Below are 25,226 nucleotides of genomic sequence, written 5' to 3'. Positions count from 1 at the left end.
CCAGAGGTATTGATTTGTTATGTCACAAATTTGTTAAAGGCACATTTATAAATTTCAGAACTTGGAGCTATCACTGTAAAGCTGCTAAATGACCTAGCTATTAGGAAATTATATTTAAATAAATAATATGCTGTAAAAATAAACTTGAGAAAACTATTATTCTTTTAAACAGTTATTAATTATTTAAAAAAAAACGCGCGATTAATATTCATTATTCAATGAATAACAATAAAAATAAATAAAGTCATTATGATTGAACCTGCATAAGTATAAGTCATGATATAGAACACTCTGTTGAAATGAACTATTTACTTTTAACTTTCTTTTCAATTCTTCCCAACTTTCAGTTTATATCAGTTTTTCGTTGTCCACACGAGAAAAGAATTTTCATTCAGAAATTTGTAAAAAATGAACGTTTGCGCTTTGTTTACTACTGCTCACGCACTTGATATTTTAATAATTCTTTGTTGTCAACGTGAAAAAGCAATATATAAATATGGAGGCTAATTACAACGTCTGATAATGAATGATACGTTTAACTTTGTTTAAATTTCTAATTTATTTGGAGTAATTAAATAGTAAAGTTACGTTTTTTTAAAGAATGAATCTCAGATCACTGCTATATTTTTGTTTCGTTGCCGCTAGATCAGTACTTTTTCCCATAGCAGGTGAAAAAGAGCAAGTGAAGCGATCTGAAAAGAACTGAGAAAACAGTTCCAAGATTTAATGAGTGATAAAAAGAAGAGAGCGTAGTCGTTAATGTAATTAGAATAAATCAAAGATGCAAAAACAATGGTATTAAACAAGGCATAGAATAATGTGAGCTAATTCAACTCAGATCACGAAAAGGAACTGTAACGAGTCTGTAAGGAAATGCGTCATCAGTTTCAGGGGTTGGCGAGCGCTAGTGAGTTGGGGGCGGAGACACTATTGAATAAAAAGCTTTCTTTCACCTTTTCAATAGCGTTCCCCTCACGATGAATAAAATATAAATAAAATAAAAAATGATTTCTTGTTTAATAAAAAGAGGAATGAAATATTTGTAAAGAAATGATTTTTCATTTAATAAAAAGTAATGATTATAATTTGATCTTTGATCTAAGTAAAATGGGCCTTATTTTGCAGCTAGCATGCATTTTATCGATTGAAAATACGAAAATTTTTGTTTTTCTTCATTGTAATTATGTTCTATTCTCTCTCTTTTTTTAGAAAAAAAAAATTCTTTCTAAAATTATTTGTTCGAACAGTTTCTTCTTTTGAACAAACTCTATAATTCCTCAATAAATGATCTCACTCCAATTATTAATTGATTTCATAAAGCAAAAATTCTATCATTTATACCAGAGCTTAAGAAGCAATGAGACTGACAGATAAGAAATAACTTGAATAGAATGTTCGCTTCTGTCACCGTGATTCGATTATTCATAAAATGCTCGATTTCTTTCCTTAACTTAATTTTCCAAAGCAAATTACAACTTTTTGCGAATTATATTTATCCTCGAAAAATGATTTTACCTCATGATTTATTCCTAACAAAGTAGAAGAAATGATTTTCAGTTTGAATAGCACGTGATTAGTCTTATCTAAGTTATCGAACCTCGTTTTATTAAAAAGTTTAAAAAAATTACTACATTAAAATTTTTTTCCTTCCCGGTCTGCATAATAGTAGCAACCACTTAAACGTTCTTTTTCTTTGAGAAAGTTCTTCCGAACTTCTTTTTTCAAACAAATTCCCCTTTCAAATGAATCCCCACATCCCCGCGAGAAAAGTTCTCACCTCACAATATATTCCAAACGATTCCTTATTCCACAGGCGTCCGGAAACACCTCCCTACCATCCCTCGACATCTTCCAAAAGAAGTCCGAGAATCTCGGCTCGCGGGAGGAGTCAATCCTTCAATTGTTCTATAACCGTTCTCTTCCAAAATAATAAGGGTGTTCCGGTCCATTTGGGGTGGCCGAACAGCCACAGCTTCCTTTTTCCCTCTCCTCCCCCTCTATCTTGGTGGTCGCAGATGTCGAGCTATGCTTGAAGAAGCGCGAAAAAGTTCTCCACTAACACTCATCTATCGGACTCTGATGGTTGGAGTCGATTTATTTTGGTTATTTTTTTGTCGTCGCTGGTAGAGAACTATTCCGCACAAGCAATAAAAGCTGTGCTACAGATCGGTTGACCGTCTCGCTACGCTGCTGGTATTAGAAGATTAATTGTAAGTGCTTCTTATCATTTATTTACTTTAAGTTTTGTTACTAAAATATACATCAAGAAAACCAAATATAGCATCATTGATAAAATTATGAGACTATATTATAATATTTTTTTCTTAGTTACAATTTAAAAATATTTTATAAATTTATTATATATTTTTTTTACCCTGTTATGCGGTATGTGTATCTTTAAATACTTATGAAATACTTATTACTTACTGATTTAAATACTGCTATATAAGGAAAATTTACTACATTCTGGTGTACGCTGTCCGCATTATTTACCTTCGTTAAAAGATCTTAGTTCAAATGATTAGTTTGATAATAAAAATTGGTTTGTTCAAATGAAATATTAAGAAATTATGAATGGTAGAAGTGATTTACATTACGTTAAAATGATGTCTATTCAAAAAATTAGTTGCTAATAAATGGTTTGTTAAGTGGTTCGTTTAAAAATATGTTTTAAAGAAATTAAAAGAGTACTAGAAGCTCTTACAATTTCTTAAATAATGTTTGTTATTAAATACTTAGTTGATGAAAATAGGTTAATTCAAATAAACAGTTAAAAATATCATAAAATTTTTTGTAAATGAAAAAACTTAAAATGAATTTCAGTTAATAATAGTGTATTATCATTGTAATCAAATTCATAGACCAACACAATTGGAGATATTTTATTTTATTTTGTAACCGTAGTAGAACACCCTAATTTTGGGATTACGACTACTAATGTTTAACTTCTTAGCCTTGTGATTTTTAACTCAATTCGGAAGACAAGAGAACTGCAGGATCAAGTATTAGGAGAAATTTGCCTTCGTGGAGGACTTTAAATGGAACTAGCCCGCATTTGTGCTACATGGAGGGGAAAACCACGAAAACCTCCCTCTGTCAGTCTGACGGTGAGGGGACTCTAACCCATGATTCGTCTACCACTGAGAATATTTTACGTCAGCACTGTGGGCGGTGCGAGCCAGGTGCGGATTTCGTATCAACCACCCATTGCAGGGATTCGAAACCCGGTTTATCTCTTTGGGAGGCGAACGCCTTTTTCCTTAATCACCACGGCTCAATGAGATATATTATTAATTATAATGAATTTATTATCAATTTAATAATATTTTTCAATTTATTAAAAAACTATGTAATAAATTTACGCTCATTATTTGTATCTTAATGAATTATGAAATTTGATACACTTTGTAAAAGTTTCTTAAAATGCTTAAAACCTTTTATTCGTTTCGAAATAGAAGAGGAAAAGAAAAGAAAGAATATAATCCGGTATTCGTTATTTCTATAAATAGTTATAATAATAGTTTTCAAACTTGCCCTTTATTTCGAATCAAAAGATTTATTTTTCAGAATCATGTTACAATGCGGTTTTTAATTACCTCAATTATTATTATAATTATTAAGCTAATGACTTTAAATTATTTAAGCCAAATAATTGTTGTTGTTGTCCCTCTCAACAAATTCATAATTGGAGTGATTTATAAAAGCTTTAACTAAATTTTTCATTTCATGCTGTTTAAATTTTGCATTAAATTTCTTAAAAGCAGAACAAAATTAATAAATTTTTTACAGTTTAGGAAGTAAAATGAACGTAAAAGTGTAGAATTTCCTATAAATTGAATATTTTTATTGCAATTAAAAGTAGTTGATGAGTGTGAATTTAATAAATATTTTGCTTATAACTAAAATTTAAAAAGTCTTTATTAAAATTTTAAAAATCCCTTTTAAAATTTTAATATTGGTAAATATTTTTTCGATTTTTATGCTATAAGTTTAAAATTTGGTGATTGAAAATACAATAAATATTTATTTACATAAGTGCGATATAAAATACATAAAAGACATGATAATAATAAAATATTACATAATATTACTACATATGTAATAATAAAATATTTAAAATACATAAGTGAACGATACCTAATATTGCATGTAAAACATTGGAGTACAAAATGTATACGATTCATAATATTGCATAAACCATGCAACAAGAAGTACCATATTATCTCAACATATGGTTGTCAAGAAAAAAAAAAAAATATGAAAAGAGAATGCAATTTCTAAATAAAATTTATCTTAAAATATACTTAATATTATAAAATGATTGAAAAAGTATATTTCCGGTTTGTGCATCAAATAATTTTGCCAGCGGCACAAAAAAGTGAACACCATGAATAAATTTTGATCTTATGATCGGATATTCGCGCATTAAGACACAATCTTAATGGTCCGAGAACCTTACCTTAAATATGCTTTTTTAATATTGCAGTCGAAATTTTAAGTTACGAAGTCAAATACAAAAGAATAATTTCTCTGACCTTTTTTTCAACTGATTTGGATTCTAGTCTCTCAAAATATGGGGGTTCACCGTAATCTGGAAATATGGTCTGAATAGTGTAGTCAATCGAGTGATCGAAAGTTTAGTTGATCGAAAAAACGAGAAAGAATTTCCTTTTATTACTTGTCGCTCAACAGACAGACACTATAAAATATTAGGAAGTTATAAAGAAAAATTTTGCATACTCAGATGCCTCTGCTAATTCAAATTTTCCTAAATGTTATTTTTGGGAAAATAATTTAAATGGTAAAAAATAAAATCTATTCTGTGGAAAAAATCAAAAAATCTTTGAAGAAAAACCTGGCTGTTTATTACAAAGAAGAAATTTAAAAATTTGTGATACAAAATACGACAGCTATGGAAATAAGATATTCATGAAGAAAAAAAACCTATTATTTTAAGAAAATAAATTGGTTTTAAATTAGAAACTGAACTTTAGCAAACACCTGAAAGTGAAAATAAATAATAAAAAGTATAAGTTATTGAATAGGTATTTTTAGAATCGTTGTAAAAAATGAAGTCAAAATTAGGGGTCGCAAATGATTTTTTAAGCAAAAAATTTATATAACAGCTTGTGTCTGAAAGCCAATTGGTGGGTTGCCTGGGCAGTTATTCGCCTTCAACCCTAGCTCTTCTAGTATCACAAATAGCATTTTCATTTGCAACAATGCATTTTTATGTGTATTTTATAATTATATACATATAAAAATGCATTAATATATATTTTCACGAGCTATCTATTCGATATAAAGCTACATTCAAAATCAAATTCTCCACTGTAAAACAACAATCTATTACTGGTATGATGTTTGTTGTAAATCAAATTTTTTATTAGGTAAATATGTGGCTTCAGCATATTATTTCATAAAGAAAAAAACATTATTTTCAATGTAATTTAATAATGCAGTTTTAGGTTATTGAGGTTTGATTATTTTTTCTTTTAAATTTAAAAAAAAACTAAGAATAATATTTAAAAAAAAAAAAGTTTTTTAACCAATGAATAATTTTACATTTACATGATGGATTTAAAATATGGATTTAGGTTTTTATAAGTACGAATGGTCCTAATGTTATTTTTCTTTAAACTAAATTTTTTTTTTCCTGCTACAGTTAATACTCATTTTTTCAGGGGGTGTTTAAACAAAAAATGTGCCTCAACATATTAAGACTTTAGCACCCCCCTGGGGACCCAACTATGTTTACTTTTCTGATAAGAAATCTAAAAAATATTTCTTAAGAAAGATCGTTATATGATATCTTGTATTTAATTTTGTAAAAGTTCCTAGGTGAAAACTTTTATCTAAAATTTGTTATATGACGGTAATAATTTTAGTCTTGGTGTCGTGTGACCAGCTATTAAATAAAATTTTTCAAATGGTCCTAAGCATCTTTCCAAGAACAGTTCTTTTTTTTTCTTTCTTCTCGACGCATTCTTTACTTCTCAACTGCCAAGTCATTCTTTTCACGGGGAAAATATTTCGGCTCCAAATAAAAGAAATTCAATTCTTTAACGTCTCGTTAAAATTCTTTTTGTAAATTGATGATTTTTTTTAAAACTCCTGATGCTAGAAATCAAACTTAATTAGAAAATTTCTTAATAATATATATACTAGGGGCTAAGCCCCCAGCTCGCTGACGTTCCTCAACCCCGATGATTGCTTCACAATAATTGTGTTTCTTGGCATAAAACAGTTGAAAATATTTAACCAAAAATATATGTATTAAAAAGAACACTTGTGCCACCACTTTTCACATCCAAATATTTCTCTTATGATACTATTAAGATCTATAAGTGGACATAAAGTGACTTATGCTGGTGAATATGACTTATGCTTATGACTTATCAATTTTATTCTGATGATAACCAAATCAATACGAAAACTTATGTGGGAAACTGGATGCAAATTTTTTGGCCAATAAAAATGCACCGATAATAGTGGAAAACTGCAACACCATCATTTGATTTTTATGTATAGTAAGATATTACTGTAAAGAAATCCAGCAATTCTGTCAAAGGTGTGGTGTTGCTGATGAGTTACAACATTTATTTATGTGGATTTATTATGTGGATTCATTTATTTATGTCGATTCCAGGGGTCTGTCCAAACATTTTGTAAAAGGTCCGTTTTTGTAAAATTGTGAAAAAATTACTCGTAATTTTTGTATATAAAACAAACGTTAAGTCACATTCTTTCAACCAGGGCCCTGCTTTTGTGAATTTGTGCAAATAGGGTCCTGTTATTGCAAAAAACTTTTTCAAGGAGCTTTTAAATTGTAAAAAGATACAAGTTTATGCTCAACACTGTAAAATTATAATAAAAAAAATTTAAATTTTCAAAAATAAATAGCGATTGCTGCTACTAAATTAGAGATGCAACACACAAATATTTGGTATTTAGCCTATATTGCTGAACGCAGAATATTCATTGCGGACTAATAAAAGCAGAAGCGTTTGCTGAAGACAAAGCTTAGTTCGTTTACATCTGTCTTTCTTTTTTTCCACCCCCCTGGGAAGGGTTTTTTCCATTAACAAAACAATAATAAAGATAAACAACTTTGTGAGGGTCTGATTAAAAGATAAATTATTTAGTGAAGGGTCCGTTTTTAAGTTAAAATATTTTGTGAAGGGTCCATTTTTTTGAGAAAAAATATTTTGTGAAGGGTCCGTTAACGGACCCTAATTTCTTTTAAACAAACCCCTTTTATCATATTACATTCTCGTATATTATAATATTTATGCTTTAATTTTCGTCGGCAGCTTATGCGCTTGTTTATTAAAGTTTAATGGTTTTATTGTAAAAGTTTTTTTTTATTTATTTTAATTTTTGATTAAATAATTAATTTAATTTTTAATAAATTATTTAATTAGGATGCAGATTTAGACTGCTTCAGAGGGACATGTAAAATTATTACTTCAAAAATATTTCCTATTAAGCCTAAGTGAATTAGCCCTTTATAAATTGTTAATCTATACAGGAATTAGTAGATGTATGAGGGACTTGGGGCTATATACTTAACCATTCTTTTTCCAAAGTTCACAATTTTACATCAAAATTGCAGTCAATAATTTTTCTCTTTTTTTGTTATTTCTAAGTATTGTTTACAGATAAGTATCTTTAGAGTTTCCAGGATTTCTATAAAATCTAATACACTGAGATATTTTTTTGTTTTCATTGAAATCTTGATATAAAAAATGACAAAATGCTCTCTTAAGCAACTTAGAATGCGGCTTATCATTTTATTGCTCCAAAAGCTTTCATCATGCTTATGCGTTATTTTTTTTAAAATCTAAATTTCCTTTTCCGAATCTTTTAAGCTTTTCTCGAAGGAACATAGCGTATACTTTAGGCTATTGGCTAAAGTAAAATTATTTTTTTCCTAAAGGGGCCCCTTAATACAAAAAGCCCTACCCATAACCCAGAATTTCATAATTATACAAAATCATACTATTTTTTATGCTTGTAATAAAATAGACTTTTATTAATAACACTTATCTACAAAAAAACTGCTTTAAATTTTTAGATAATGGATGCTTTAATTGTGTGTAATTACAATTAAAGCATAATCATCTTTACAAATAATCATCTTTACAAAGAATCAATAACATAGCACTATTATAATTTTTGTAAGTATATTTATGGTGTAAATCGAACTTTATTCCGCCATGCTCAAGGAATTAAAATTTTATTCCTTTATTTTGACCACAGAGCGGTTTCCTAAATATTCTAGACCTCAAGTTCTATAGAATTAAATGTTTTACAAAAATATTCTAAAAAAAGAAAAGGTGAAATAAATAAATAAATAATAGATAGATTGATATATAGAATAATTGTACGAAATAATCATAACACCAAATAAGTGCCGTAGTTCCTAGTAAATTCTGTTAGTACTTTCATTGCTCACCAGTCTTATCAATAATATAGTTTGATTAATCGATTCCTTGAATATTCTATGCCCTAGTTGGTAACCCTAATGAAAAATAATTGTTTGTTGCTCTGAACATATTATTCTTTGTTAAAGGCCAATTATTCTAATGGCCGTTTGTTTACATGCAAAAGCAAGAATATGTGGTGGTATAATTCGAATTGACTTAATGATTTACGAACTAAGTTTTTGGCGTTAGAACTAAAAAAATTGCAATTATGACAACTTGTAGACGACAAACTTCAGGAATTAATGATGTATTCTCACGAACTTTCGACTACTTATTTTCTTGTTTTATTGTTGAAATAATATATTATAATCATAAATAATTATTTTATTTCCAATTATTTTTATGCTAAGTGAAAGAAATGATCGATTTTTATCTTTTATTCGTTCTGATTCGCGTTTGTAACTTCATTATAAATATGTTTTGCAAAACTCATTTGCAAAGTAAAAAAACACAATTTGAACTATACCAGCGCTTATTATGTGTATGTCTTGTTGTAAAGAACAAATTATTAGTAACTTTAAAAAGGACAAATTTTTTAAAAGTTTTTTAAAAGAATATTAAATTTTTAAGCAATTAATTTTTCTAGTTATTACTAGTTCCAAATTCGAAGGATTCATTTCTAAAGACCAACATTATATTATATTTTAGCTTGAAATATCATTTTATTTGTTACTACATATGAAATTTTTGATGTTTTCAAAAAGAAAAAAAAACCCTGTTTGCACTTTTCTGGGACGTTTAACATACAAAAAGGACAAATTTTTTAAGAGAATATTAAATTTTATAGTAATTAATTTTTCTAGTTATTATTAGTTCTAAATTCGAAGGATTAATTTTTAAAGATCAGCATTATATTATATTTTTGCTTAAAATATCATTTAATTTGTTACTACATAGAAAATTTTTGATGTTTTCAAAAAAAAAAAAAAAAAAAAAAAAAAAAAAAAAAAAAAAAAAAAAAAANAAAAAAAAAAAAAAAAAAAAAAAAAAAACGTCTGCACCAAATTCACTTTACGGAAAAATAAAATTTTATTTTTCAGCGTGATATGCAGTGCATTTAGTTATTAAACAGGTTTCTATTACAAATTTTAACATTCTTCGAAGATGGCGACCAAAAACGACATTTTGAACACTGACATTGTTTTAGATTTTTAGTAAATCAAAAAGATTCTAAAAATGCACTAAAAAATTCAACCTCGTCTTCGTAAAAATTAAATTCCATGCAAAACACTATTTCCCAGAAACTATCTGTAGAATAACTAGATTCTGCACTTCAATGCTAACATGCACATTAATAAATGGAACCCTTAGAAGCATTTTTTTTTTCAACTGAAAAAACTCACGTCCTTTAAAACAGTTTACAAAGATCCCATTTCGAACGTAACCGAAAAAAACCGACTACCATCATTTCATTCATAAAAAAGCAGCAGTAGCCACGATAGCCTTCTTCGAAGTAGTACAATCAAACCAGCCACCTAAATTATCTTGTTTTACGTCAAGGAGAGTAATCTTATAATTGATCTCATCTACATCACAATGAAAGCATTTCAAGATCAAAGAATTTGATGAAGCTTTCATCTGTTTTACGACGACTTGTAGTTATTGATCTTTGTGTTGCTTTTACAAAAGGTTCGCTCCTTGTAAATCAGGACTTAAGGAAGTGTTTTCATTTATCGCTCTTTATTGAATTATAGTTAAGTCAGTAAAATTCTTTAATCACGTGAGACGCCGCCGGATATAAATATGTTTGATGGATCATTCAAGCGGAGCTGGATACTAATTTAATTCAAAGGAGCTCATATTTTTTTACTATGGGTATTGTTTGATTTTTATCTCTAACGAGAAAACATGCTTGACACTGTGTATAAATGATAGTGTATATTCACGTATTACTTGCATACTTAGTTTTATTACAAACTAGTGCTGGCTGAAATCGGAATTTTATATCGGATATATTTTAAGGAAATATCAATATTTTATGATATATCTTGAAACTTTTTCCCAGTTTGTTGATTTTTTTATTTTTGTTTTATAATTGTCATTGAACAGCCGACCCAATTTTGGGTTAGTACTACTTATGTTCAACTCCGTAGCCTTGTAATTTTGAACCAATCCAGAAGACAAGGAAACTCCTTGATCAGTACCCCCAAAGGTTTGATTTGTTATGGGAACATGGAGGACTTTGTGACTCGACAGATTTAACGTGCATTAGTTACCATTTACTACACCGGGAGTCTTTGGCCGGAGAAAATCGAATCCACGACCTCTCGGACATGGGCCCAGTGCCCTACCAACCAGGCCCAGCTTGTTTATTTTATAGAATTTATACATTAATCAGTAGTTTTGTTACTCATGAGTCATCAACAAACACAGATAGTATTTGCACTCGATATTGATCGCAGTCGATAATGATCTCAATGTTATTTTATTTGATAATTGTCGTTTTCGATAATACTCGCCACATTATCATTTTCGATATTTATCGTTCTCGATAATGACATTGATTTAGCTTATAGTTATATCGTATATTTGATGTTCATTGTAAGACATGGCTTTCACAATATATCGTGAGAGTGTTTTTTAAAATAAACCCTTTAAATAATATTCGTATATCTCAATATTTCACCCAGATCTACTATAAATCATATATCTATTGTATTATATATCATATCATATATATATTATATCATATATCTATTGTATAGTAATCAATTGTGCTGATCACGCCCAATTAAATACTCATAATTACAAAAATATTTATTTTCAAATTTTCAGCAGGCTTCATAAAATTTTATTACATTTCTTTTGTGATTGAAACTTTTTTTAAAATCAAAATAATGAATCTGATGCCTCCAATACAAGACCTAATGAATAAATTTATTTATTGTTAAATTAATGAAGGAAATTTTTACCCAAGTGCAATATGTCTTAGAAGGATTCGTATTCATTGATCCCTGTTGTTGATACAAAATAGTTATTCGTTGCAATTCAGGGCTTTAACCCTCTGATACACCGTGTTCCTTTCATGTCTTTTTTATAACGCTCTAATTACGAGTAAAAATATATTCTGGTGTTTTTTGTTAAAAAACAGTCTGATAGTTACTAACAAAATCTGTTCGATTATAGGAATTTATTTGTACTAAAATATAAAATTCAAAAAAAGTAGTTTCAAAGTTGTTTTTATTCGTAATCAAATATTTATCAATAATTGATTCAGTGAATTAAAAAAAGAAAAAAATGAGAAATAACAGTTTCTCTTAGATTTAAATAACTGCCGACCTATGTAGGGGGCAGGGAACTGTCCTTGCATCAGAAAGGTTCTGGGTTCAAATCCCGGGCAAGGCATTGATGTCTCTTTCTCTCTATCTGTGTTCTATGTCCTTTCTCCTTTGTGTGTGAATGTGACCCGCACTATAAACGGGTTTGTGGTAGTGTGACGTGGGCGACACTGCTCCGCCACAGGTGCCCACTGGATAACGACAAGAGAGTTAGCAGTTCTGGCACTTTCTGTGGCCAATGGACAATAGTTCTAAGTGCCCGCCATTAAAAAAAAAGAATAGAAAAGAAAAAAGAAGATTTAAATAACTGCAAATAAGTGCAAATTTGAAAAAATTATTATTTGAAAGTGAGCCGCGTTTGGAAGATTTTACTTTCATGCAGAAAAAGTCACTGCTGTTTTAGGCTGTATTTCATAACTAAAAATTAATAAAAGGCTAAATACGCTTTTAAACTTATTTTGACCTAAATTAGTACAAAATAATGAAAAAAGTATGAAAAAATATGTTTAATAAAATTTCTGCATCAAATGATTAAGATGGGTTTTTATCAACTTCTTTTTATTGAACTATAGTTCAATCAGTAATAGCTCAATCAGTGTAATCAGTTTAAAGTACGTAAAATGACACCGGATATAAATGTGTTTGATGGATCATTTATTTAGAGTTGTATTCTAATTCTATTTAAAGAGTTCCTATTTTTGGCTCCATTGTTTGATTTTATCAAACAATTTCAGTGCTTTAAGAGAACATCAGAGATGATCAAATATCTCTAGAGATACGGATTAAAAATTTTAAAATGAAAGTAAGAATTAATTTTTAAAGATGCATTTAATAATACAAAACTTTACCATCACTACTAGTTCGGGATCGTTTTTATATGACAGGTATTTTCAAAATGTCAAATATGTCTATTTTTGTTTTTTTATCTCCCTTTTTCAGCTTCATGTATTTTCGATTTTAGCTCCATGTAAAAAACCAAAATACAAAAACTTCAATTGAAGTTCTTTTTTTCTGGAGAACCCGAATTTTCAACTAAAATAATGAAGGTTTAGACTTATGATTTTGAAAGCGAACCCCACCCTAAAGGGTGAGGTAAGATTGGAATTGAGTTTGTTTTGTTTAATGCATCGTTTGAAAATTTTTCCCACTTTAATTTGATCTGAAGCGTTTTTTCTCGAGTTATTTAGTCGATACTGCATAATTTTTTTTTAAAAAAATAATAAATTTTAAGTGAAAGATTTTTAAACAAATTTTGTATGATTATTGTACTATTGTATCGCAGAAAACAAACCTTCCAATGGAATAAATGCAATTTTAAAAAAATTCAGATTTGTTCATTGTAATGCCTTCATTATTGGATCTTATTATTGAGGAAAACGAAAAAGGAGTTTGACGAATATTTGGAACAAAAATAATACCTGTTAAAATAATATTATGTACTTAAAATAAATATAAGGAAAGGGGGGGGGGATATTAAGTAAGACTTTCTTAGCTGCAATTTGATAACCAACAGAGTAATGGAGGATTCCTACTAAAAAATCTTTTAAGTTCGGTAATTTTTTTTTTAAATTTTCTTAAAAAACACAAATGATGTTGAGAATCCACATAGATCTTGACATATTTTAGAAGTATCATTTAGACCACTGATAAAAATTGTTTTGTTTGGTGTGCATTATGGTCTGGTGGTATAATTGGGTCATATTTGTTTGAAAATGCTGCTGTAAGAGTGAATCTGTAAGTTTGAATGGTAAGTTTGACTGTAAGTTTGAATGGTGTTCGATATCGAGAATATGTTAGTTTTTTTGCCCTGTACTGAATGATATCGATCAAGAGGATACATGGTTTTAACATCTTTTTGCTGATGAAATAATTGCTTTATTGAGACAAATATTTCGCGGAAGAATTATTGTACGAATTGTTTACTTGGCCGCCAAGATCGTGTGATCTAACACCGTTGGACATTTTTCTTTGGTGTTACGTGAAAAGCCAGGTTTATAAAAACAATCCACTATCGATTCCAGGATAAAATTATTCGTGTTGTTGATGAAATAGAGACACAATTATGTCAAAATGTCATACAAAATTTTAGCAGCAACAGGCAGTTGTTTGTGGTACATAATAAATTGCATAACTGATACTTCAATTATCAATAAAAACTTTTTTTAAATCAATGTAAATTGTTTGTTTCAATCTGTCTAATTCTGTCGAAAATAATAACGGTGTCGCAGTTTTCCATTGTTGTTAGCGCATTTTGATTAGCCGAAAAGTCACGTGGTAGGATACAGTTTTTCCACATTAATTTTCATATTTTTTGGTTGCCTCAGAAAATGAATATATGTCATATAAGGTTTTTTTTTCCTGTAAAATATTTTTGTATCCCAAATTTAAAGATATTTACCTGTAATATTTATTTTTAGTATTTTACTCTGCTATTATAACGTTTTTAATTTAATTAAATTACTCTCTTAGAAATAAAAGATTTTTTCTTTATTATAAGGTAATTCTATAATAAAACCTAATTCTATATTATAACCTAATTCCATAATCTAACCTAATTATATAATTTAACCTAATTACGTTGCATTTTAAGATATACTTATTTGAATCGGTATCAAAACTTACTAAACGTTTTACAATTGTTAATTTTTTTAGTGTAAATTACGTTACATTGCTATTATAAATTACAGTTAAAGAGATTATTTAAGTGATTTACAACTTAACCATTACCTTCATGCACAATGTGGGGTCTGCACAAATCGTACTTAATAAAAATCAGCCTGATAAAATAACGGTTGCGAACTCCTCAAATTTCTTATAACAGTATACCTTTAATTTTAAATGTTATTTTGAAAGAAAGAATGATTACTAAGCAAAATTACTTATGTTCACTTGAAAGTTCTAAATAGATTCATAAGGGAGTAAATAGAAACATACGAAATCTTTCATACTATTTACCAAGAAAATTTGATTCAAAATAAATATTTAAATTGAAGAAAAGAATGTTGGAAGTGAGAAGTGAGGCACAAGCGTAAGCAAACAGAATTTCTTTAAATATTTTTAAAAAATTTTATTTATAAAAGTGCTTACATTTTAAGTCATTTTAAGTGGGAATAATTTTATAATTTTATTTTACATTTTATTACCGTCGTTGAACAGCCGATCCAATTTTATTGGTTTACGACTGCTAATGTTCAACTCCGTAGCTTTGCAATTTTGAACGCAATCCAGAAGACAAGGGAACTCCTGGATCGAGTATTGGGAGAAATTTGCTTTTGTTGAGGACTTTTTGATGGAGCTAACCCGCATTTGCGTTATATGGAGAGGGGCACCACGCCAACCTCCCACGGTTAGCCTGACGGCAAGGAACTCTAACCCATGATCCGTCTACCACTGAGGATATTTCACGCCAGCACTGTGGTCGGTGCAAGCCGGATGCGGAATTCGTATCGACTGGGATTCAAACCCGGTTTGCCTGATTGGAAGACGAATGCTCTATCCCCTGAGCCATCGCGGCTCAAGTGTGAATTATTTAATATTTTTTAGAAAAAAAAACTGTTTTATTCTATGAAACAGCAATTATTGCGAAGATGATGAGGGGAAGCTAACAGGGAGCTTAACCTCCGAGTATAAAATAGTTTATTTTATTATTAACATTGCTTTCAAAATTAAATTTCAGAAAGAATAATGTTTTTATTCCATATGCAAAATAAATAAAAAAGCCAATTAAAGAAAAAAAAAATCTCAGGAAAGGTCATTTTAAAATGCAAATAAATCTATACAATTCTTAAAGTTTCTAATTTTGAAAGATCTTTAAAAATTCCAAACTTGACCTATTATAATAGTTTTTTGTCCTTCATTGTTGAAACGCATGCAAATTGTCCCACATTTTTTTTCTCCAGACCTCCCGGAAGTATTTGTTCGAAGTCATTAGTCTTTTTCGCAAGAGTGATAATGAGAAGATTAAAGATAAGATTAGAATTCTTCTATTTACGTTAGGTCAGTTTTGAAAATAGTAGAGAAATGCAAATGACATTAAGCTGATAAGATATTTTTTTCTCACTCATTAGTTGTTGCATGTATAACAATACAACTTGAAAAATTATTCCTATAAACGTTTGAACTCTTATTTAGCATATCAAAAATGCTTAAAAAAACCTTTTATAAATTTTTTTTATAAAAAAAATATTTTTTTTAAGTCAAAAATTTTTTATTTCCTGAACGTTTGAAACGAATCAGACTGTTTAAAAGTTATATACAAATGAGTTGTATTTAGTACGAAATAGACTTGAAAAGTTGAACTCTCAGTTAGTAAATAGTGGCCGCTAGATCCTTATTACTTGGTAGCCACTTTTTCTCAAACCTAATAAGTCGATGATCGATATTGATAAGTCCTTTTCATTTAATAGCCTCTTTTTGCAATTTTTTTTGTTGTTGCTTGGATTAAGTTATATTTTGCTCTTAAAAAGAATTCATATTGATGTATGCATTACAACTTTGAAATATGTAAAATGTTGAAAAGCACTTCTTCACCATGAATCTTTCAATCAAAAATTGATGGATTCTGAAGGATCAAAATTATGAATCGAGACATTGAACAATGAAAATTCTGTTTTTCAGAGTCATTCTGGACTGATGTACTTCCTTTATCATTAAAGAATTTTTTTTTTTAAAAAGGGAAAAAATGTCCTCTAATTATTTAAGTCGTCACTTTTTTTGTTGACTCGCCAAGTCGTGAGCGGCTAGTGGTTATTTTCAGGTTTAGAATTGGACAACCTTTTGTAAATCCTTTTTAAGGAAAAGAGAGTTTTCATAACCTCAAGATAAATGAAGCACATGAAATTTTCTTTTAAATTAACCATTAAGTTCATTAATATTAGAGGGGTTTGAGGATCGAACCCAGGACCTCTGGCACGGGAGCCCGACGCGCTACCACTCAGCCACTGGGCGTCGTTTGAGGTTTTAGAAAACTAAAATAATTTTTGATTTACATTTATCGTTCAACTATTTTGCAGAAATTTTCGAAAATTCTACTCCATTTTTGAGGAAACAAATTGATGTCATTTAAAAAAAATTCGAATTCTCAATATATTTTTGGAAATTTTTTTTTTTTTTTTTTTTTTTTTGTAATGTGATAATATTTTTGTTCTATATAGATATTTTTTGACCTGAAACTTTTGTTTGTAAGTAACGTTTCACCATGAAGTTGTATGTAATTTCTGGTCAAATATGATTCGTAGCTATATTATTACTTGATTTCAGAATTTTATCTTCTTGTTTTATTCATTTTCAAATCAGCACTTTATTTTAGTTTCTTACTAAACATAGTATACTTGCGATTTATATATTTATTTCTTCTTTTATATATATTTTAGCTGCCTTTTCACGTAAGCTATGTGAATATTATCAGTGACGTGAAAAGCAATATCGATGCACTATGACAAGAACAAGAACTCCCACATCTGCACAAGATTCTCAAACTAATAAAAAAAAGACTTGCTGCTTTGGCAAAAAAATCTGCACCTATTCTTGCAAAGTCTGGTGCATGGTCATTGTGTGTGCTCTGCTACTTGCTGCAGCCGCTGTCCTGCTTTACTTTTTGCTCACCAAAAAACCAATTCTTCCAGAACGTGTCTTGGCACTTTCCAAAATAACAGATTGGCGACCACTCTGTCCGATAGAACTTTCGATGCCAAAAGAACGTTTTGATTGCTATCCTGAAGATTCAAAGGTAGATCAAGAAAACTGTGAATCAAGGGGATGCTGCTATTTAGGATTATCAAATTCAGACTCGTATTCCAATCATTCGGATACGGAGAGTGCTCCGATATGTGTTTATCCAAAGAACTATGGGTATATCTCCTCTGGTAAAGTTGAATCAACATTTAGTGGATTTGAAATACCTTTATATAGATTACCTAGCCCATCAAGATTTGGCGACGATCTGCAGTTGATTCACATGAAGGTTGAAATGCAAACTAAATATAGACTTCGAATTAAGGTAAGTATTGGTTTTGTGTTATTTTTAAAAATAATGATTATTATTCAGAAATTATGTTTTCATCTTCATTGAAATGCGAGATGATAAACTTAGGTTTCTTCCTAGTTTTGATATTTAAATGGTGCAAAAAATCCCCCTTCTTCATCCTATTTTATTTAATTTTTTTTCTACTTTAAAATGTTGTATTTCAAAAATTAAGAATGCATGAAACTTGAATACATAAATTTTAAATGCTATACTTTTACGATTATGTTATAAAATGCTATTCAGATTTTGATTTGCAGTTTTTGAAATAGGTAAACAACAATTCAAGTATAACTTAATTTTTTTTAAATGCCAATTGCAAAAAATACTGACTATGTGCATTTTTATTTGAGATAGATAAAAAAAAACCAATAAGATTTAAGCATAATATTTTAAATCGAAAATTAAAAATATCAAATTTGAATTATATTTTTTTTTCTTGTTTCGTGGTAAATCAAAAGATTTCCTTTAATTTTCAAAAATGTAACCTTAACTCTCTTTAATGATAAACATTGACTTCCAAACAACTCAAAATACTATAATGTTCACAAAATAACTGTAACGTTTAGAAAAAATTATTCAAAAGTAAGTTGTTGTTGCCAGAAATTCTGTTGCTGATTTTTCACTGTTAAATCTGTTGATTCAAAAACTGTTGATTCAAAAACAAGATAATAATTTTATTTTTACTGTTTCCAATTGAGAATATTATACTTAGAATTATTGATTTTAAGAAAACGCAATAAATTAAGAAAAAAAATTGCCTCTAACTTCCTTGTAAATTATTTAACAAGTTAAAAAAGCAACCTGAAGCTGAACCTCATAATTATTTTCTACTCCTCGCCTCCAATAACATAAAAAATATGTTTTTAAAAGGACATAAATAATGCTCATCGTTTAAGATTGCTTTCAGTTGAACAGGAAAATTGCTCCAGTTTTTATAGCTTAATGCAGATCCGTACCATAATCACCTTATGCCCTCAATTTTCGAATAAAACAAATGAGATATATCCTTTCCTTTTCCAGCTCGCCTTTACTTCAAAACTACCCAAAACTCTCCTATTTAACGAGGTGCACGCCAATTGACTTTCATCTATTTAATCTTGATCTATTATGGCAATGAACATCAATTGCGCAAGCTCCTTGCTCAAAGAAAGAAGCGCAGATGTTTCATTATCCTTATTATGTGGCATCATCTGCCATACTTTGAACTGCATGGCTTTTGCAAATTTGAGGCTGTTTGTTGATGCCGCTTGTTGTGTTCTTTTAATGCTAGGATGAGTTTTGAATATAATAGCTGAGCAATAAAATTTTCCGTTTATTCTTACTTTCTGATAGTATTGTGAAATATAAAATAAATAAATAATTGATCAATTGTTTTTCGGGTTTAGAACGCTTACTTGGTAGCCATTCCTTTGATAACACTACGCCAAGATTTTTCCCATTTATGTAAAACAGAGTAATCCAACCTGTTTCTCTTTATGCCTATAATAGTAGGCTATTCAGATTTTAGGGATTGACAGTGTAAGCTATGTTTGATACGGCAGCATCGCTGGAAATTTTTCTGTCTCATTTCTTATCTGCGTTATGCATTGTCTTATATTAAGTTTTCTGCAGACGAAAATTAATTATTGTTTATTACAAATTTTACACTAAAAAATTAGGAATACTTATCAGCTATTAAGTTTTATATTCTTAGAAGATATTATGTTATTTTAGGATATATGGATATTACAAGATGAAAAAACTTCATTCACTTCAACAATATACAGGTTAGAAATAAAAGTCAACATGTTTCAACTGCTTTAAAATAGACGAACATTTTCAAAACTTGCCAGATGTGAATAAGAAGAAACAAAAGTGGTTTCAAATAAAAAACGTGAAGTTGCCAGCTTTAAATGGAAAATATTGGTGAGACATATAACTAGAAAAAAACCTCAGTAGCCGTGAGAAAATAATAATAATTATAATAAACCGAACAGGAAAAACCACTGTGGCCGAGAGGGGCGAATAAAGGTAAAATGCATTTCCACGCGGTATGGATAGGTCGTGATGAATTAATGTTCATTTTTTTTCTTCATGTTTATTTTTATTCTCTCGGTTACTGAGGTTTTTTCTAGTTTTGTTTCTCACCTTTATTTTCCATTTTACGTTCACAACTTCGGGTTTTATACTTCAAATCACTTATGTTTCTTCTCATTCACGTCTGGCAAATCTTGAAAATGGGCGCCTATTTCTGAGCGCTTGAAACATGCTGAAAGTTATTTCTAATTTGAGTATTTTTGAAATTTTTATTCAAATAATGAAGCTTGAATAAAATTTTTAATCAAGTAATGTCTTACGGTTTCAGCTTCTTAAGATTATTTTTTTAATAATAAGGATAATTCTTTTATTATTTTTTAAATTTTTTTTATATACTTTGATAAATAGAAGGTAAGGGCCTTGTGATCATCGTAAAATAATTTTCATAGTTGTTTTTTCAGAAGATATTTCCTTTATAAAATTAATTAATAAATAGTACAATGAAGAAATATTAATGTTGACATTACTTAGTTATTTATAAGCTATTGTTTTCCTAGTTTTGATAGTTATGCATAAATTACATTCCAGTATTTAAATGACTGGATTCTATATCGATAAATTTAGGTTCCTAGATTTTATTCTTTTAGGCATAATAATTACTTTTCGATTATTCTAATTGTTTATTGTTACACCAAGTTAATATATATGTGTCATAAAAATGTCATTTTGCATCTTAAGAAAAGTTTCTTTTTATTTCAATGAAGGGAAAAATTATATTTGAAAAAAATTTATCTATAACGATTGTGTTTTTGTGATTGGAAACAGATTTAGAACTTCGAGAAAATCAATAAATTGTAATATTGTTGCTATAATAAAATATAAAGTCCTATGAGCTCTGTCATAAGTTGAAGTGAAAATGAGTTGCCCTTTATAGTAATATGAAATAAAAATTTTAAAAACGTTGTTTTTAGGTAGACTAAAACGTGAAAATAATTTTATTTTTGTTAAATCTAATACATGAGGTGCATAATTTTCCAAAAGCGTAAACAGAATTTTCTCTAGTGTTAGAAGAATTACGAAATTAATTCGCCTTTTATTTATCATTTTGAGTCTAACAAAAATAAAATTATTATTTACCTTTTTTTGCTAGCTTTAAAATTAAATTTAAAAGTTTTCTTTTCTTTTTAGTTAGTTGAAATGTATATGCATAAAAGGAACACCGGTGTCCCACCTACGCCAAAGGGTTAATCTATGGGAAAAATTAGGGACAGAAAAATAATTATTTGTCAAATATTTATTTATTTCACCAAAAATGAATAAAAATGTCAAGTTTTTGTTGCATGCAATTGTTTAAAAAACACCCTGGTTTTGTCGACGGGGTTGACTTAAAGGTGTATTTAAATTTTTTTTGGCAGAAAGAAAGAAAAAGAAAAAACACTACACTTTATGATGCAACGTGTAATTAATTTTTTCTACTTCAAGCTTAAGGAACTGGTTTTCACTAAAGCTCTTCACTCCTTCTGTAAATAACCAAAATAACATTAGGCGCGCCAACATAAATGTAGTCCCTCCCTCTCAATACACCTGTACATAAGTTTCCAAAAAATCATGTTGCTGCATATGAAAACTATAATTTTCGGAAACCTTCTAATCATAAATAAATGAATTCTCTATTCTTGCGAAACTTACTTTTTTTTATTAGCGCAGTGAAATGGGATTATAGGCAGCTGGACTATGAGTGGGATAAATTTAAAAAAAATTATTACAATAATACTTGGAAATTTGTTTTATCCTTGATTATTCGTCACCATAGATTCTAAACGTTTTTGGATAAACGTTCACTTCCCAAGACAAAAAAAGTTTTCTTCACCCACCTTTAACATTCTTTTTTATTTCCTTTATAATACTTTCGTATTTTGAATAACTATATTGAAAACTGAAACTTTTTATGAAAGTATTTAAAAGTTTTTTTTATGTTCATTAGGAAAAAAAACATATATTGTATTTTAAATTGAAAAATTGATTAAATATTATTATTTTAAGTATTAAACGATATATTTTATAAACTGCTGTTTGTAGAAAATGCAACACCATGAAAGAATCATCAGAATCAAATGAAATTTAATGCAGAAACGACTTGTACTGATACAAATAAATGATGAAATTTTCAAAACAAAAGAAACAAATTAAGCGTCCGAAATCAGTATTTGGTGCAGCCACCACGCGCTGCAATAAGTGCTGCTATACGACGTGGCATGGAGTCAAACAGATGTTGAATATCTGCTTGAGGAAGAGAATTCCATATCGCTTGTATGCGCAACCAAAGTTCGTCTTTGGAAACTGCAGGACGCGGATCACGAGTGAGACGCCGACCAACCATATCCCACACGTGCTCAATAGGCGACATATCCGGCGAATAAGCAGGCCAAGGAAGAAGTTGCATGCGTTGTGCTGAACAGAAGTCTCTAACAGTCCGCGCAACATGTGGGCGTGCATTATCCTGCTGAAAGATAGCTCCAGGGATGCCTTGAAGGAAAGGAACGACTTCGGGCTGTAGCACTTCACGGACGTATCTGTTGCTATTGAGATTACCCTCAATTCGTATCAAATTGGATCGTCCATGATACGAAATCGCACCCCAGACCATAACTCCGGGTGTTCGACCACTATGTCGTTCAATAATACACTCAGGAAGGCAGCGTTGACCGGCATAACGTCTAACACGAACACGGCCATCATGGGTCCACAAATTGAAGCGTGATTCATCTGAAAAGACAACTTGGTGCCAATCAGCTCGCCAGTCTCTGTGCTCAAGAGCCCACTGCCGACGCAGCCGTCGATGATCCGCCGTGAGGGGAATCCTGTATAATGGCACCCTTGCACGCAATCCACGGCGCAGCAGACGACGACGAATTGACGAAGCCGACAATTGTACACCTGTAGCAGTAGACCAATGTGCTGCCAGCTGCCTGGAGGAAGCTGTGCGATCATTCACCGCCATGCGGAGCAGGTGTCGATCATCGCGCTCTGACGTCACCTTCTGTCGTCCAGTGCCTGTTTTTCGAGTTGTTCGGTGCTCGTCGGTCCACTGCTTCCAAACTCGCATCACTGTGGAACTGTTCCGCTGCATACGAGCTGCTATTGCGCGATAGGAAAATCCTCCTTCTCGAAGGCCGATTATCCTCCCTCGTTCAAACTCCGTAAGTTGCTTGAATTTCTTATTCTTCCGTCGTGGAGGCATACTCAGGTCTCACTAAACGTTTGCCACTAACAAATAATCATAGACTATTTTCAACGTCCCGCTACAGCACTTTATTTATACGCTTTCAGCATCAATTCAGAGGGCGCTGCGCGCGCCACGCACGCGCGATGGCTCTGAAACTTTATTAATTTGCATAATATCCTATATCCATTATTAAAATAATATTTCATTTGATTCTGATGATTCCTTCATGGTGTTGCATTTTCTACAAACAGCAGTTTATATGTGTGCATAAATAGTGATCAGGTCAACCTGTAATGTTCAATGTTTTTCAGTACATCTAATATTGATCAAAACATATTTCGAAATAAATTCAGATTATATTGCATAAAGTGCGTGTGAAAAATTCGAAAGTATCTGGATTTAAATTTATTTCGATAATCACCCCTTCAAATTTAAAAAAAAAAAAATAAGAAACAGAACACACAAATAATTCTAAAAAAATGCACTTTTTTTATTGAATGTATAATTTACAGGTGCGAAAATGTGAAATTTTTTAAATGTACCTTAAATTTTTGTGAAATCTGAAAAATGTCTGAAAAATATTTTTACTGAAAAGTATCTGAAAATTTATTATAAAGAAAATGTTTTTTAATTAACATCTCAGACTTTTTTTTATTTAAAAAAAAAGCATGTAATTAAAGAGAAAATAACTGATGGGAAATTGAGGTATATGTTTAAAGAATGAAAGCCGAATTTAAAAAAAAAATTGCCTTAAAGTTGCCACAGAACCCTCTCACACACTTGTAGGTAATGCAGAATTCAAAGACAAACATTTACGATAATTTTTTTTTAATGTTTTATTTAATTTTATAACCGTCGTTGAACAGCTGACCCAATTTTATGGGTTTACGACTACTAATGTTCAACTCCGTAGCCTTGTAATTTTGAACCCAATCCAGTAGACAGAGGAACTCCTGGATCGAGTATTGGGAGAAATTTGTCTTCGTGGAGGAGTTTTCGATGGAGCTAACCCGCATTTGCGTTACATGGAGAGGAAAACCACGAGAACCTCCCACGGTTAGCCTGACGGCAAGGGGCTCTAACCCATGATCCGTCTACCACTGGGGATATTTCACGTCAGCACTATGGTCGGTGCAAGCCGGATGCGGAATTCGTATCGACTGGGATTCGAACCCGGTTCACCTCATTGGAAGGCGAACGGTCTATCCCCTGAGCCATCGCGGCTATTATTGCTAGTATTTTACTACCTAAAAAGTTGAATTGTCCTAATTTATATGTATTGTCTATTGATATAATGCATTTTAACCGCCTTGTTTCGAAAGTAGATATTCAATTGTGAAGAATTTGCTTATCAAGGGCGTGAACTTTTGATCATAGGCGTGCGCGGATATATTTACAAGAGTGGGCCAGTGTTCAGCTAATCATGCTAACCACTTTCATTTACTTTATGATGCTATCTCTATTTTAGAAGCTGTTGCATTTAATATATATATATAGTTGTATTCTTGCCAAGATAGAAGTAATTAGAACTTGCTCACTGAGGCGGCAAATTAAGCGTTAAATGACAGAGGAACAGAAAATAAGTAAAAAAAAATATATATAAATAAATGGAAATTTTTTAATCTTCTTCAATTTCAGCGAAGACAAATTCGAATCATCAGAGTCATTTCGTTTATCAGAGCTGTTGATTTATTTTTTGAAATTAAAAACGGTTTTTAATGCAAATTACTGTAGTCGATAAAAGGTTCGTGGGTTTTGAGGATTTTAATTCAATCTTCAGTCTAACTGAACCCTATAAAGCTTCGTCACATCTTTATAAGATTATTATTCCTTCGTATTTAAATATTAATTTCAGTTATCTTCTTTATTGGCACTACAGTCCAACGCAGGCCTTCTGCAGCACAATGTTTCTCCAGACAGCTCTGCTCTGTCCCCTGACCTTGATCTTCCAGTAGGAGATCTTTAAAGTCTATCCAGATTTATCTTGTGGTGTTTCCAAAACTAATAATTTTTTAATTTTTTTTATTTTATTTTTTATTTTTTACAAGATGAAATAGTTAGCCTTATGCTTAACCCCCAGCCGGTTTCAGTTGTAATGTGTGAAAATAATAGTAGTCATATTTTTGCCATGTTGACGAATTTCAACCGGATATTAAGTAGTGAAGCAATTAAAAAAAGAAAGAAAGGAATAA

At 30.1% G+C, this 25,226-nt stretch overlaps 2 protein-coding genes across 4 annotated transcripts in view; one reads left to right on the top strand and one right to left on the bottom strand.

The window, feature by feature from the left end:
- LOC107457360 (sucrase-isomaltase, intestinal) overlaps window positions 1-25,226 on the top strand; it is a 61,618-nt gene that overhangs the window by 7,780 nt on the left and 28,612 nt on the right. Inside the window, exons 1-2 of one of the 3 annotated variants that reach the window (XM_016075505.3) lie at window positions 1,908-2,210; window positions 17,140-17,765. In XM_016075505.3, the coding sequence (XP_015930991.1) occupies window positions 17,202-17,765 (564 nt within the window). In that variant the 5' untranslated portion in view covers window positions 1,908-2,210; window positions 17,140-17,201. Of the gene's footprint in view, window positions 1-1,907; window positions 2,211-9,995; window positions 10,305-17,139; window positions 17,766-25,226 lie in introns of those variants that run through there. The other 2 variants (XM_016075506.3, XM_071178373.1) reach the window with 2 other exon arrangements.
- LOC107457362 (regulatory particle non-ATPase 7) overlaps window positions 1-25,226 on the bottom strand; it is a 79,132-nt gene that overhangs the window by 48,707 nt on the left and 5,199 nt on the right. The window lies entirely within an intron of this gene.

This window comes from Parasteatoda tepidariorum, chromosome 3, assembly GCF_043381705.1.
Source record: "Parasteatoda tepidariorum isolate YZ-2023 chromosome 3, CAS_Ptep_4.0, whole genome shotgun sequence".
Lineage (NCBI taxonomy): Eukaryota > Metazoa > Arthropoda > Arachnida > Araneae > Theridiidae > Parasteatoda > Parasteatoda tepidariorum.
The sequence above is the reverse complement of the archived record's forward strand: the minus strand, read 5'-3'. Positions and strand labels throughout refer to the sequence as shown.